Consider the following 15058-nt stretch of genomic DNA (forward strand, 5'->3'; position numbering starts at 1 on the left):
AACTCGTGTCTGTGTAATAATCTCTCTCTCGTATAAATAACACCTCCATTGTCTTCACCAAAGACATAACATAACATTTGATTAATCTCAAAGTAACAAACAGAGAAACAAAGAAAACTCAAAAGAAGAGAAAAAAATGTTGGCGATATTTCAGAAAGCTTTTGCTCACCCACCGGAGGAGCTCAACAGTCCGGCGTCTCAGTTCTCCGGCAAAACCCCTAAACTTCCCGGAGAAACTCTTTCCGACTTCCTCTCTCGTCACCAAGACTCAGCTTTCTCCATGAACTTCGCTGGATCCGCCGTCTTGGCTTATGCTCGCCAAGAAACCTCTCTTCGCCAGAGGTTTGTATATACAAACATATACACAAATATATCAAACTCCTAAACCCAATTCATAGACTCTTAAAATCTGTTGTTTTTTTTTCTTTCTCAGGTTGTTCTGTGGACTAGATGGGATTTACTGTATGTTTCTTGGGAGATTGAACAACCTCTGTAACTTGAACCGACAGTACGGTTTATCTGGGAAGAACTCTGACGAGGCTATGTTTGTGATCGAAGCTTACCGAACACTTCGTGATCGTGGTCCTTACCCAGCTGATCAAGTTCTTAGAGGTCTCGATGGAAGCTTTGCTTTCGTCGTCTACGATTCTCAAAACTCCTCTGTTTTCTCAGCTCTGAGTTCTGATGGAGGAGAGAGTCTTTACTGGGGGATCTCTGGTGACGGATCTGTTGTCATGTCTGATGATCTTCAGATCATTAAGCAAGGATGTGCTAAATCATTTGCTCCTTTCCCTACTGGTTAGATTTTGTTTATCAATTCACCATATAGTTTTAAAGAAAGAAAGAAACTTTGAGAGTTGAGATCTTGAAGTCTGATGATTTTGTGTGTGTGTTTGTTGTATATGCAGGGTGTATGTTTCACAGTGAGACAGGGCTTAAGAGCTTTGAACATCCAACTAATAATATGAAGGCAATGCCGAGGATTGATAGTGAAGGTGTTTTATGTGGAGCTAATTTCAAAGTTGATGCTTGTTCTAAGATCAATGGTATCCCTAGAAGAGGAAGTGAGGCTAATTGGGCGCTGGCTAATTCTCGTTAATTATGCTTTTAATCGTAACTCTTTTATTTCTTTTCTTGCTCTGTTCTTTTATTACGTGCTCTCTTGTTTATGTAATTTAGCCCTATGACGACGATAACAAAAAATCAAATTGCTTTGCTTCTTCTTGACCATCGCAAAGAGAATAAAGATCCAGTCTTTACTTACATAACTCTGTGTTGTTAATATGCAAGAAAAGAATCTCATCTTTTTATGTAAAGACAAAATTGTGTTGATTCTGTGAATTTTTATATATATAACAACAGCAAAACAAAAGTTTTGTCGGCTATTATTATTATTCATCCTTCCACATATCAGCAAATTCATCAGCCTCCAATGGGTTTGCGAGCTCATGCATTTTTGTCCTCCTTGTTGCTTTGATCTTCTTAGCAAATTTCCCAGCTTTGTTTCTTTTCTCCAAAGCTCGAATCTTAAAAAGGAAAGAAGTTGAAAGAAAGAACATGAGAACTTGGACAGAAAAATCATATTATGCAATGTGATGATCTCTCTCACCCAGTACCTGGTTTGGAGATACGTAGAATGGGTTCTCTTAAAGCGTTTGACCTCCAATGCTGCCTCCAAAAATCTTAGTTGGATTTAAACAAAACCTTGGACCAACCTGTGTCATCAGATTTTTATTCCAATCAAAAACTAATTCATAAGAACTACGCAAATTAGCTTTAAAATGGTCAACCTCAATAAGGGTCATTTTGTCAAGACCGCCTCGTGCAATCTTGTCTGGCTCGTTATGAGGTACCGATATCTTGCAATGAAGAAGGAAAAAAAAAAGACCTTGGCTAATTAATCTAGAAGTTTCCAAAGTAAAATGAAGTGAGACCAGTTGGTTTCTGTGATGCTTACTTATCAACCTACCTGATAATTACGGAACCATATATGGTCATCAATGATGGAGAAAACAAACACATGGTCATGGTAAGGTTTAGACTTCCTGTGTTCCTTGGGAATTCCAAAAATCTGGAAGGGAAAACAAAACTCACTAAATTGTTCCAAGATATAAACAAAACTAGCAGGTACGATAAAAGGTTCATCCACAATTCAAAGGGAGAATGAAAACGGGAATAAACCTGAGTTAACATCTCTTTGAGAAGTTTCCAGTGTGCATCTTTATCAAAATTGGATGAGAATGTCAAAAGTGGGCGAGAACCTTTCAGATGATTTCCAGTGAGTTTCATCTCCTCCATTGTGTGAACTTCACCAAAATATAAAACCAACTCAGAGACAGAGCATGATACAAGTTAATCATTTTTACACAAAGTAATGATCAGATCGACCAGCTGCGGGCACACATGTTGGAACTAAATAAGAGGAGCTGGAGACATTACCAGCCTTAACCAAGAACTTAACGGAGGGTCCACTTGGGGACTTGACCATCCACAAGTAAAGATCTTTATGCCTTCTACACTAAAAACGAAAACAAAATAAACACATAACAACTTCAGTTTCTCCAGAGACTGTACAATTAAAACAAATCCAGGCATGCTGACATTTAAAACAGAGAAACTAAAGAACCCTTTGAACCAGGAAAGGGATTCATCAATTCTATGATTTCACCTATCTTCTAAAGCATAACCGGTTTACCAAATGATCATAGAAACACATAAATGAAAGATAAGACCATAGAAGAGCAACTGATTCTGAATTTTCTGAAAGGTATCAAAAAGATTGAAAATTTACCTCGAAAAACAAACAGGAAGAAGATCCCTTAAGCTCGACAAGCTCATTTAGAGTGGCGCCTTTACCACTCTTAGCTTCTACCTTACTATCCTTCTTACGGTGAGGCAGAAGTGACACCATGTTCAACATCAAATGCTGATACCTTCCAACTGAATTAAAACAAAGTTTACTCCCATGATTGCTCCACCATTGAAACCAAATCAAAACCTTAAAAGTAAAATTTCAACACGCCTCACCTGAAACTGATCCGACGGGAACAAGTAACTAGAACCTTCTCTTTATTCCTGAATCCAGACGCAGACGCTGGTTTAGATTTCTCAGCGTCGTCATTCTTATCTTTCCAACCCAGGAGTGTCCTTTTAGGTCTCTCGGGAGCAGAATCATTCTCCTTCACCGGTGCCAACGCTTCACTCTCTCTAGTCTCTACGCTTCCTCTTCTTCATAGTATCAAACTCAACAACCTAAGAGAGATGACTAATTTCACAACACAAACGACAACGTTTCGTAGTTTTATAAGGAACATAAATGGGCCGACTTGAGCTTTCACAGAGAGATGCAAAAGATTTTTCTTTTCCTCTGTTTCTATTTCCAAAATCAATAAACATATGTCTCTCTCTGTTCGTGTCTGTAACTCTCTATAATGATCAGTATAGTTTCTTTCCCTCTTTTTTTTTTTTTCTCCATTTTCCTGGAAACGAATCTGTAACACAAGAATAGAAAGAAGAAAAACAAAAAAAAAAAAAAGCTCGCTAAAAAAATCATACAATCCTCACTCGATTCACTCTGTACACTTTATATCAAATCCGAATGGGCAAACCAAAGTTCTGAAATGTTCGTATCTCTCCTCTGAGACCTGCAGTAACAATCACCATTCCCCAAGAAGCTGATACATTCCCTGAGTTTCCCCCAACCCCTCCATTTGACGATAAATCCGTACTCCGACGATTCCCACTTTTGTTCCTTGCAAACAACAGTTTCTCTTCAGGCCAAGTCGCTGACATTCTATCGAAAAAGTATCCGTTTGTTGCGCTCGATATGATCCCGTTTCGTGGACTGATTCCTCGGTCCAGAGTCCCAGGCTGTTCCACCAGTGTACGAGGATGGTTAGCTGTGGAGACATTGTCCAAATTATTGGTGTTCCCGTTGTTAAACCCGACGGCTCTGTTTTGGGTTCCCCAATTTTCTGTTGAGGCCATTCCGGGCCAAGAGATGGCTGCAGAGACGTCTTGGCTATGGAAATGCTCGTAAGAGTTTGTAACCGCCACGTTCTTGTTGTTATTATTACTCTTGCTTGGTCGAGAAGCAGGGGACTCGTACTTCCATATGTACACATGCGAGTCCTCACTCGCTGAAACTACGTATTTCCCATCTGCTGTGATTGAGGCAGAGATCTGGCTGCTTGTATTCCGAAACCCTGTCACATGAAATGAAAATAGAAAAGATCGATACTTTGGCTAGCGAATGACAAAGCTTGATATTTTTGAAAAAGGTGATTGTTTTGTTTGCTTACCTTTAAGTTTGTTAACTAGATCAGTTCCATCAACAACGCGGATCCGTGAATCGGAAGATGTGACAAGCACTTCAGATGAGCTCCCAGGCACAAACTAAGGTATTGAAATGAGACAAAGCAAGCAACTTTTAGAGCCATCAAGAACAACGCCTTCGGATTTTGCTCCTGAAGAAGTGATTTTTTCCTTACCTGGAAACCAGTTATCTTTTTTTGATGAGCTTTCTTCTTCTTGTTCTGTAAATTTATCTGGCTTTTCTGTTGCAGTTTGTTATCTGACAAAAAAAAGATAAATATCACTTAGTGTTAAAGCACAAGAAATAGCAGAAAGAAAAACGATATAAAATCTCAGCAAGAAACTTCATCACTACCTGATGCACTGTACATGCGACAGCTACCTTTGTATGAACCAACCAAAGCGCCCTTCAAATTCAAATAGAAATTCTTTAGAAAGATAGAAAAACTCTTTAAAGATGGTTCACGAGATGCGGTAAAACTGACTTTAGATAATAACTATTAACTAGGTAGATTTAGTGTACCTGGCCGTCTGGAGTGTAGCAGGCAGAAGTGACCATCTCATGAAGATCATACCAGTCAACAACTTGTCGATCTGGTATGCTCCAGACACGAACGTTTGCATCTAAGGATCCACTGATGAAGTATCTATCATCGACCGGATTAAATTGAATGCAAGTCACTGTTCCAACCAATAAGCAAAACACACACATTGTTAGTTTGACAAGTACCAAAAGACAGAAAAATAAAAAGCAGCTGGCGGAGAACCCTACTAACCGTAATCACTGTGCGAAAATACTTTCAAGCAAGTCTGACTGGACAAGTGCCACAAACGAACTGTCTTATCCATTGATGAAGAAAGCAAATGCTGAGGAAACAAGTAACAGAAAGCTTGTTTACTCTTAAATCTTCTCTACCAATCAATTTCTACCAAACAGTACCAAGAAAATAATCTGACTGACTAACCTGAGACTTGGACCAAGCAAGGTCAAGCACATCATCCACATGTCCCTGAAAGGAACAAAAGGGCTTTTCCGAAAGCCCGAAAAGAGAATCTGGTACATATATGTTGTCTAAACTCAATGATTTTCTGCTTAAAGAAGTTCTCCCTCTTCTCCTTGGTGACATAGTAGTTGGTTCTGGAGACCCATTATTAGCCAAAAGCAAAAGTTCCGGTCTATCAAGTAACAATTCACCCTTCTTCTCACCCTCAACGACTTGCCAAATATGAATGACACAGTCCTCACCAGCACTAGCAAGATATTTACCATCCAAACTGAACTTAATGCTCCAAATAGAACCGTTATGCGCTTGAATCTCCTGTGTCTTGTACAATGCCGTGAGCTCTTTAGATGACTTCCCATACTGTTTAACCCTAACTCTTTCCGGCCCGTGAAAAGAAGATTCCTGAGAATCATCCGTAGCAGAGCTCGACCTCCGACCACCTCTCTCTGAAGATGTATCTCTATCATCACTGCTTCGTCTCTCTTTGCTATGACCAGTCATGCTACTTGCAACACTCTTTATACTCTTAAACCAACTTCCTTTCTTCTTAGACTTGGATGCATTATCCTTATTACTATTCCCACTGTCTTCGTTTTCTTTAGACGTGTTCTTATCAGAATCCTCAACGTTCTGTCTTCTCATAAGCTCCTGAACAATAGGAGAATGTCCAACACACATCTCAAACTCCTCCATCGTCATTTGTGTTCCAGTTCCCACTTCCTTGACCTTCTTCCATGTACCGTCTTCTTGAATCTCATTCACCACAAACTCTTTTCCATTATCAAGATCCTTAATGGTACACGCTTCAACATTCTCATTCACAACACTCTCGCTCAATACACACTCAGAATCTCCATTTAACCGCAAGGAACCAGTTGAATTCTCACAAAGCATTGAAGAATCAGAACTACCTGATCCCAAACTGCAATTCACAAATGACGGACTGGTTCTACTGATCTCTGAATGTGAAAGATGATGAACAGAGAGATTAGAGACGGAACAAGAACAAGAATTGCCGTGAGACAAATATCGACGGTCACGATCGCCACATTGGCTAGTGGTAATGTCGGATTTTGATCTCACGATGCAAGAAGCACAACCGCCGACACTTTCAGGACACTCCACATGATCTCGGCGAGCCAACTGATTAAAAGAGATCGATCGGGAAATGTCTGAGGAGGCTCCCGTTTCTTTGGAGCCGGGTTTTAGCCGGGAGAGAACCGGGTCACGGCTGAGACCCATTTGGTTTAAAAGCTTGGAACGCCTCTCGGAGACAGAAGCAGGTTCAGAGATCCAAACATCGAACTTCGAAGCACCCATTGGAAACCGAGGAACAGGGAATGGGTATCTACGGCGGCGACCAACACCAACACCACCGTTGGATTCTTCTTCAGGGTCATGAGAAGCGGCGGAGGAAGAGATCCGAGGAGAGGATTCAGAATCGTAATCAGAGTTAGAAGCAGAGCAAGAGCAAGAAGAGGAAGATGCTAAACGATCAAGAGACTCGTAAAAGCAATCGTTGTTGTTGTTGTCTCCTCCTCCTTCCTCTGCTTCCTCGTTGTGGTAGCTCATGGTTGTCGTAGTGTTGAAGCCAGCGAAGGCATTCCCATCGGAAAATTCCTTCGCCGGTGAATTTGATCAAACAGAGTAATCAAAAGTCCCAAACTTTTTTCAAGCAAATTCTTTAAAAGTTTGTTTTTTTGTTGTTGTTGTGTGTCTCCTCAAGTCAAAAAAAAAAAAAAAAAGATTGATACTTCGAAAGTGGTTGGGTGGGATTATGTGATTTGGGGGTTCTGTAGTTGAGAATTTGGGGACTAAGCGTGTTTTGAAGAATTCGAAGAATCAGATTGTGGGTTTTCGGGAAGAAGTCAGATCCGATGAAGAGCAAAGAGAGAGAGAGATGAGTTGGGGAGAGGTTCGTAGAGATGTCTGTGTAGAAATCAATGGAGAGAGAGAGAGAGAGAGAGAGAGAGAGAAAAAAAGAAGTTTTTTTTTTTTTTGCTCTCTCTGTTTTTTAATTTTTCGTTGTGGCCCTTTTTACATTTTGTAAGCGCTGAAACCAAAGTTTTCCATCCAGAAATTAGATTTTTAAAGATTTTTAAATATAATTAATTTTTTCATTCCGACAAAAGAGAAGGTATATAATAAAATATGATTTTAAATTTATTTTTTTATAATATGATATCTAAAATTGACAATAATGTATTTGCCATATGCTTTCTTTAGAGTCCATTAAAATTAATAAAGAAGGGCGTGTTTATGTAATAGAGAAGATATTGCATTATTCATTTGTTTTCCTTGATAAAATAAACTATCTTTTTGACAAAACAAAAGAAGCATATATTGTATATTCCATAACTCTTTTTCATAAAATACCGACACAAAAAATTTGGTGGTTTTCATTTCTGATAAATATTACTATAACTGATATATATATAAATATCCTATAATATAAATTGATGCAGTTAAATTAAATTACAAACTAATTTTAGTTATAATTCATGAAAAAGGTTATTACTAAAAAATAATAATTGGATTAGTAAGAAAATTGTTATAAGGATTTTCATTAGTAAAATTAATTTTAATTAATAGTATTAGATAGATATACATGAAATAAAATTTGCCAAGGTTTAAAGATCCATCCTAATATATATATATATTAACAAAAACACTACGACAAATTGGTGTGTACGGAAACAAAGAAAACAGTAGAAAGTTGTAACAAAATGTGAGGACTATATATTATCATCAAAACTTAAAACATCAATTAACCGATTTAACCATCCAACATATCAAATCACATAAAGGTTTTCTTGAAGATGATGATTAAACCAAAATCTATACATCTTTCGTTTCAAAGGCCCTACAGCCAAAAATAAAATGGAATAAGAACTACCATAAGTAAACCCCCAAAGCTCCATGTTAGTGATTATACGAGGTTTTATTTGGTTTCTAATATAACACTTTTTAAAAATTATAAAAAGAAAAAGAAGAAAAAAAAAAAACAAGATGGAGGGAAGAGAAATGGGCCTTAGAGGCCCACAAAGAGTAAATGCGGAGGAAGAGGACAGCTAATCAGTAACAACAACACATGCCTTCCCTACTCTATTCTTTCCCGTCCCACCGTTATTTACATTACAACCCCGTTTCTTCTTCCTTCTCTCTCCGGGACCATCCTTTTACAGATTATAATGTTTATGCTATATTAAGAGTTGATTAAAACACTTGGCAAACACGTTAAACAAAACAAAACAAACATACATTTTGACAACTAATGATAATATATATACCGACCACTAGTATAAACATGTTCTATACACAAAGACATGAATATATCAAATCACGGGACTTATTATGGATTTAAGCTTTTGATGATTTGTTTGGTGTAAGACGCTTTTGTTGTTAATTCTATATATATATATCGATTCTACTGGTTTTGTTTTGTTTGTTTTGGGGCTGGTTGGATTGGATGAACATTGAATTAAAACTTCGCTCTCAAAACCTTTACTATCATTTACTCTCTATATATAGTCACACTATTTGTCTAATGGTTTCACTCGTATCTTGTTTCCATATATAAACATATCGATTGGTTTAAGTTATGTGGTTAACCTTGGATAATGGAGATGGTTGAGCTTGACATCTTAACTTTTGTTACCCAGGGTCGACCATGAATGTTATGTAACTGCAGAGATTTGATTCCTCCTGTCGTTTAACTCTATATATTGCTATATACGAACTCTTAATTATGTTCTTGAAATCATCAGTTTTTCGATTAATTACAATTCATGAGGTAATTGATAGTGCCAATCTCATTCTCATCAACATCAAATGATGTGTTTTTGTCAAATAAACACCAAATGGTTTCATGTTAGAAATTTTGATGTGAAACATGTGAATGTTTTTGTGTGATTTTCACAAGTTTATTTATGTTAATACACAGGAATTTTGCAATTATTTGCAATTTTGTTTGGTAGTAGACTCTAGAGTACACAGGAATATCTAAAATGAACGCAAGCAAATTAAAGGAAAAAATAAATAAAAATAAAGGGTGAAAATGTGGTTTACAATAAATTAAAAAGCTGATCTTCTATTTTTATATAAAAGTCTCTGAGTTCTCTTTTTGCAACATTATGTTTTTTCTTTCCCTTTTTTGCTGTGTTTGCAATTTTTTCTCTTGTTTTAACGCATTCATTTACAACAATGTTTCACGTTATTTAGTAACACCACACCTTCAATAAAATCAATACATGGACAAAGTGGATATAGGTATGTCAGAAAAAAAAAAATCGAAGCTTTAAGCGTGACATAACATTTCGGAGTTAAATGTAAGAGTATAAATGGTGTTGTTGGGTTAGTTCTGATGGAGTACGACATTGATCGCAACATATGACCGGAGTAAAAAGCAGACTAAATATTTTGTTTAATCTAGTGAACAAGTCTGCAATTTGGGCAAACTTAAAAACAATATATAGAGATGATAAGAATATATAATCTAGTGGTTATTACTTCTTAATTAGTGTTCTTGACAAAATAAAATGATAGAAACCTATATATCGCATGTAGTAGTGTGATTACCCTACATATGTTTTCGGAAGCCTTTTTAGCTAAACTCAAGGCTATATAATCTGTTTTATGGCATACTTAGTTATTGGTGCAAACGTTTGGACTTTGGAGTATTGCTAAAAGGATTTCGTGAAGATAGATAGTTAAGCCAAATATACTAATTAAAACAATATCTCAAACTTTGATTAATTGTTCAAGATATTAATTTAAACTATGACTAATTCACCCTACCATCCATTAAAATCTAGTTTAATGGATACTTTAAGTCAATCACAAGCACCGTTCTCTGCCATACAACACATAATGGAAACCTTATCATCAATTTTATATTACTTTTTGTTCTAAAGATCAGCAATGTATATACATTTGAATTTACTTAATTATCTTTTTTATTTCCATTGCTCACATGAGAAAAAGTTATAATAAACCAAAGAATATGAAATGAACAAAGCAACAAGAAAAGCGGAATGGTGAAGGAAAGAGTATTCAAAAATTTTTAGTTTGAATTACAATTTGGGGTTAAAGTGAAAAATTTCGTCGGGACAAAAGCTGAAAAATGGTCTGCGTTTATGTCATTTTTTGTTTTTATGAAAGCATATTAGAATAATTTTATAAGAAAAATGAGTAGATTCATAACTAAAAAGGTGAAAACAAAAATTGGAAATGCGTTAGAAAAAAGAACAGAAAAAAAAAAGAAAGAGTATGTATGATAGGGTGTCTCCGTCGGCCGTTGAAGTTGTCAGTGTCTTCAGATCGGCCACGTCCCTCTCCTCTCCCCATTCTTCTCTCTTTTGTCTTTTCTTCTCTCTTATTTTTTTAATACAAAAACTTCGAAATTGTTTTTTTAATTCAAATGGTGATTACCATTTCGACTAACAAATTTGTCAAATTATCAAAAAAAAAAAAACCTAGGTTAACCTTTTTTGTTATATCCGAATACTTCTTCTCACACTTACTTTTTATCTCGAATAAACCTACTTTTTTTTGATAAAAATGTTAAATTCTATACCAAATTTTTCAAATTTTTTCTATACAACTTATTTAAGCGGAACATACTAGAAAAGTAAGCTAATACAACTAAAATAAAAACCAATGAGAGAGGAGGGTAGGGAAAGAAGTCGATCCCTTACTGAACAGTCCAGAGACAGTTGAGATGACAAAACAGTTGATGACGTATCAGAGAAGATCCTCGAGTTACGTTCACGCCAAATGATATAGCAGGATGCTTGCAAGATGAGCTTTAGGAGAGTAGCGTTCTGAGCTTGTTGTTGAAGTCTTGCACGAAGGATTCAGATTGAGATGGAAAGGAGATCCTGGGGAAGAGATGACCAGAATCTAGAAGCAAAAGCAGCCCATAGGGAAGCAGAGAAAGAACACTCTAAGAAGAGGTGAGAGTGAGTTTTAGTACCGGAGGTACAAAGAACACACTCAGCAGGAACATTGATCCCCCAGCTTCGTAGCCTATCCCTAGTGGGGAGTCTCTCGAGAATAGCAAGCCAGGTAATGAAGGAGTACCTAGGTATTGCTTCCTTGAACCAAACTGTCTTGAACCACGGTACCAAGGCAGAGTGAGATCGTAGTTGCTCCCAAGATTCCTTAGAAGAGAAGAATCTTGCAAACGAACCTGAGACACGGCACCAGAGATAAGTATCCTTGCCGTTGGAGTCATTTGGTGTTCTGATGGTAGTGAGTAGCTCCATAAAAGTTTGTTGTTGTAATGAGCGAGCAGGAGGCATCCACCATTCACCATTCCTTTGCGCATCTGAGACCACTGCGTTTTTCCTGATTCTTAGCTGTCTAGGTCCATTAATCCCCAGTGTCTCGATCAAAGGTGAGAGTACACACCAGTTATCATACCAAAACCTAGCCGTTCTCCCATTACCAAGCTCGCAGCGTAGGAAATCCTTTAGTAGAGGTTTAAGCCTAATCATACCACGAACCGTGCGAGAGAGTCTCTGAGAATCTTCCAATTCCCAGAAGCTTTTCCTGCAGAAAACATTGCACTTCAACCATGCGACCCACAGGGAGCCTGCATTAGAAAACATGTTCCATATAAGCTTGAGCTGGAAGACAACTTGATAATCCTCGAGCTTTCTAATGCCAAGACCACCCTCCTCTTTAGGGCGACACACATCTTTCCAAGCTACCCTGGCCCCTCGTGCTGAACCGACTTTGTTCTTCCAGAGAAAGCCAGCACAAAGAGAGTCAACTTGCTCATAGAACCCTTTTGGGAGATTAAAAACCGCACTCCAGAAGTTGACCATACCATAAATGACAGAGGAGATGAGCCTGATCTTACCCGCGAAGGATAGAAGCCTAACTGTCCACGAATGGAGTTTGGATTTGATCCTTTCAAGGAACGGTTGGAGGGTGGCAAGTGATATCCGAGCAGGATTCAACGGTAAGCCTAGATATCTGGTCGGGAAGGAACCAATAGAGATCCCCGATAAGGCACTAAGCACTCCCACCTCCACCTCGTTATAGCCTCCAAAGAAGATTTCGTATTTGGCAGGGTTCATATCAAGGCCACTGAAGAGCTTGAATTGGCGCATGACCTCCGCGACACCAGTCAGTGAGTGCCTAGAACCATCCGTGAAGACAAACAAGTCATTTGCAAAGAGAAGATGAGTAACCTGCGAAGATGAGCAGAGAGGGTGCAGGCAGATTCTTGTGCTTGCAGCCGCAGCTTCTAGTAGTCTAGAAAGGACCTCCATTATCATGATGAAGAGATATGGAGAGATGGGTTCCCCTTGTCTAATGCCCTTTTGCCCTGGAAAGAAGCCTGCAAGTTCTCCATTGATGGCTATAGAGAAACGAGGCGAGGAGATACATTCCTTGATCCAGGTGCAAAACAGAGGTGGAAAGTTCTGGGCTTCGAGCACTTTAATAACAAAGTCCCAACATACAGTGTCGAAAGCCTTCCTTATATCCACCTTGATCATGCAACTCTTGGGACATGATGGTTTGTGATCATCTCTGATCAGGTCTGATGCAAGCAGCACATTCTCTCCTAGGCTTCTTCCTTTGAGGAAAACCGCTTGATATGGACTGATGCACTCCAAAAGTATTGGTTTCATCCTATTTGCAATAATTTTGGATATGAGCTTGTAAATCAGGTTGCAACAGCTGATTGGCCTGAAATCCCCTAGATGACTTGCTTGAGGTACTTTTGAGATGAGGGCTAGGATTATGGTGTTAATGTCCCTTAGAAGGCGCCCATTTGGAAAGAATTCCTGTACCGCATCAACAACCTCCTTACCTACAATGTCCCAAGTGGCTCGAAAGAACTCAACCGAAAATCCATCAGGACCAGGACTCTTGTTTAGAGGCATTGCCTTAAGAACTGATTTGATTTCCTCCGTAGACACATGATTTACTAAAGACTGTCCTTGTGCGTCTGAGCAACGAAAAGGAATAAGCTCTTGAAGCATCTCCACTAATGCACCCGAAGTATGCATATCCGTTTGGCCCAAGATACCCTCAAAATAAGAAGCAGCAAAGGACTTAATCTCGTTGACATTCATAATTCGTCTATCTCCATCATACAAGAGATGATTGTGATTCCTAGCAGCTCGTTCCAGGACAAATTTGTGAAAAAAGGAGGTGTTTCGGTCTCCCAGGTTCAGCCAGATAACACACGATTTCTGTCTGAAGAATTTCTCCTCAGCATTAAGTAGAATCTGCCATTGAACTCTCTCCTGATGCTCCTCAGTAGCAGTTTGAGTATCCGGTGAGGAGAGAATAGTTCTCTGCAAATTAGCCACTTTTTCAGCTTGGCTTTTGACCCTCTGACTTATTCCACTAAAGTGGCGCTTATTCAGTTTTCAGAAAATCTTCTTGAGCTTCCTGAGAGATCTGACCAGTTTGAACTGAGACGTACCAAGGATAGAGGCAGGTAACCATTCCTGAGAGATGGGCTGGCGGAACTCCGGATGGTCAATGACATGGTGGAAGAACTTAAACGGCTTCCTAATAGAACACCTCATTGCAGGAACATGAAATAAGCAAGCCGCATGGTCCGATTGGTGAGGCGCCATAAAGTCAGCAAAAGATTATGGGTGCGAAGAAGCCCACGCTTGATTAATGAGTGCATGATCAATTCTCTTGGAGGTGGGATTGTCCTCTTGGTTGTTCCACCAAGTGAAGGGAAGTCCTTGAGCTTGAGCCTCGAAGAGCTCATAATCCTGCAGTGCCAAACTGAATTCGTCAATGCCAGTAGTATCAACGCCTTGGTGCAAGTGGTGAAAATGATGCTCAAGTCGAAGAATCTGGTTGTAGTCACCGACCACCGCCCAGGGGCAGCGACTAACTGGAGTATTATCATGGAGCTAAATCAACTCCTCCAATAGTGGCACACGATCCTCTGGCAGATTGTATCCGTAAACAAAAGAAACAGTTAAACTTAAACTTATAGAGGGAATATATATACCACATGTAACCAGCTGAGCAGAGGACTGGTACACTACTAAGGAGACAGAGGGGTCCTAACACACTACAATCCTCGCGGAGTTGTGGTAATCAAAATTTCCAAAATACTTCCAGCCTACTGGAATAGCTCTTGCAACTCTGCTTGCATTATTATATTGAATATGCGTTTCCAAGAACGCTCCAAGAACTGGCCTATAGATGGTGATCCATTCTTTTGTAAAGTCCTGACGCCTGGAACTATTCAGAACTCTTATATTCCACACAAAAAACATTGATGATGGGGATTAATGTGACATCGTGGTCTTACGACCACTGCTCCTGCGAGAAACCAGGATGAATGGAGCTTCGGTTTCATCTTCCAGAACCGCCTCCTGAGCTATCTTTTTGCCTTTGATAACGGGAATGGAACCTTCCGAAACCCCCACCTCCGCATCATTTGCATCAGCGACTAGAGTAGAGATGGCCGCAGGTACACTATAGCTCTCAGAGGCAAGCCACTCCAAAATTTGGTTGGTGGAGCTATGCTCTTCCTCCTTAGGTGCAAGAGTCTGCAGAGGGTTGTTTGTTTTGGATGGGACAAGCTCGCGAGGAGGCTTTGACTGCACAGTATCTGATCCTTCTTTGACCTTCCAGACCAAAAGAGAGTTCACTCGAGAGGAAGTCTTTGGTAATCTTTCCTTAGACCTTCCTTGCCGTGAGCGCCATCTGCTACGGGGTCTACTACGAGACCTAGTAATACGATTCAT

General features: G+C 39.0%; 3 protein-coding genes and 1 pseudogene across 4 annotated transcripts; 1 reads left to right on the forward strand and 3 right to left on the reverse strand.

Annotated features, from left to right (window-relative positions):
• Positions 1 to 16: 16 nt before the first annotated feature.
• LOC104765376 (stem-specific protein TSJT1) lies at positions 17 to 1263 on the forward strand. Its single transcript, XM_010489071.2, has 3 exons — positions 17 to 342; positions 434 to 798; positions 909 to 1263. Exons 1-3 carry the CDS (start codon positions 137 to 139, stop codon positions 1097 to 1099), a joined length of 762 nt encoding a protein of 253 aa, XP_010487373.2. The 5' UTR covers positions 17 to 136; the 3' UTR covers positions 1100 to 1263.
• Positions 1201 to 3396, reverse strand: LOC104767527 (ribosome biogenesis protein BRX1 homolog 1-like; annotated as a pseudogene). Its single transcript, XR_015590789.1, has 9 exons — positions 3323 to 3396; positions 3028 to 3228; positions 2792 to 2933; positions 2440 to 2518; positions 2182 to 2306; positions 1970 to 2071; positions 1791 to 1859; positions 1617 to 1715; positions 1201 to 1526 (listed from the first exon to the last, which is right to left on the reverse strand). The product of XR_015590789.1 is annotated as a ribosome biogenesis protein BRX1 homolog 1-like (transcript).
• Positions 3397 to 3432: 36 nt separating this feature from the next.
• On the reverse strand, positions 3433 to 7393 carry LOC104765375 (2-deoxy-glucose resistant protein 2). The gene is made up of 7 exons (XM_010489070.2): positions 5280 to 7393; positions 5091 to 5181; positions 4838 to 4995; positions 4670 to 4721; positions 4491 to 4573; positions 4302 to 4395; positions 3433 to 4205 (listed from the first exon to the last, which is right to left on the reverse strand). The coding sequence occupies exons 1-7, from the start codon at positions 6888 to 6890 to the stop codon at positions 3589 to 3591; spliced, it is 2706 nt and encodes a 901-aa protein (XP_010487372.2). The 5' UTR covers positions 6891 to 7393; the 3' UTR covers positions 3433 to 3588.
• Positions 7394 to 11173: 3780 nt separating this feature from the next.
• Positions 11174 to 15058, reverse strand: LOC147920278 (uncharacterized). Its single transcript, XM_087500990.1, has 4 exons — positions 14620 to 15058; positions 13959 to 14193; positions 13745 to 13853; positions 11174 to 13633 (listed from the first exon to the last, which is right to left on the reverse strand). The coding sequence occupies exons 1-4, from the start codon at positions 15056 to 15058 to the stop codon at positions 11174 to 11176; spliced, it is 3243 nt and encodes a 1080-aa protein (XP_087357116.1).

Source organism: Camelina sativa, chromosome 19 (genome assembly GCF_030686135.1).
Source record: "Camelina sativa cultivar CO46 ecotype springtype chromosome 19, ASM3068613v1".
In the NCBI taxonomy this organism is placed as follows: domain Eukaryota; kingdom Viridiplantae; phylum Streptophyta; class Magnoliopsida; order Brassicales; family Brassicaceae; genus Camelina; species Camelina sativa.

Coding starts and splice junctions, on each gene's coding strand:
- LOC104765376 (XM_010489071.2), top strand. CDS start 137: ATGTTGGCGATATTTCAGAAAGCTTTTGCTCACCCACCGGAGGAGCTC. Junction 343..433: donor GAAACCTCTCTTCGCCAGAG/GTTTGTATATAC, acceptor TTTCTTTCTCAG/GTTGTTCTGTGGACTAGATG. Junction 799..908: donor ATTTGCTCCTTTCCCTACTG/GTTAGATTTTGT, acceptor TTGTATATGCAG/GGTGTATGTTTCACAGTGAG.
- LOC104765375 (XM_010489070.2), bottom strand. CDS start 6,890: ATGAGCTACCACAACGAGGAAGCAGAGGAAGGAGGAGGAGACAACAAC. Junction 5,182..5,279: donor TTGCTTGGTCCAAGTCTCAG/GTTAGTCAGTCA, acceptor TTGTTTCCTCAG/CATTTGCTTTCTTCATCAAT. Junction 4,722..4,837: donor GCTACACTCCAGACGGCCAG/GTACACTAAATC, acceptor TTGAATTTGAAG/GGCGCTTTGGTTGGTTCATA.
- LOC147920278 (XM_087500990.1), bottom strand. CDS start 15,058: ATGAATCGTATTACTAGGTCTCGTAGTAGACCCCGTAGCAGATGGCGC. Junction 14,194..14,619: donor TTCTCGCAGGAGCAGTGGTC/GTAAGACCACGA, acceptor ATAATACTCCAG/TTAGTCGCTGCCCCTGGGCG. Junction 13,634..13,744: donor GTACGTCTCAGTTCAAACTG/GTCAGATCTCTC, acceptor GCTAATTTGCAG/AGAACTATTCTCTCCTCACC.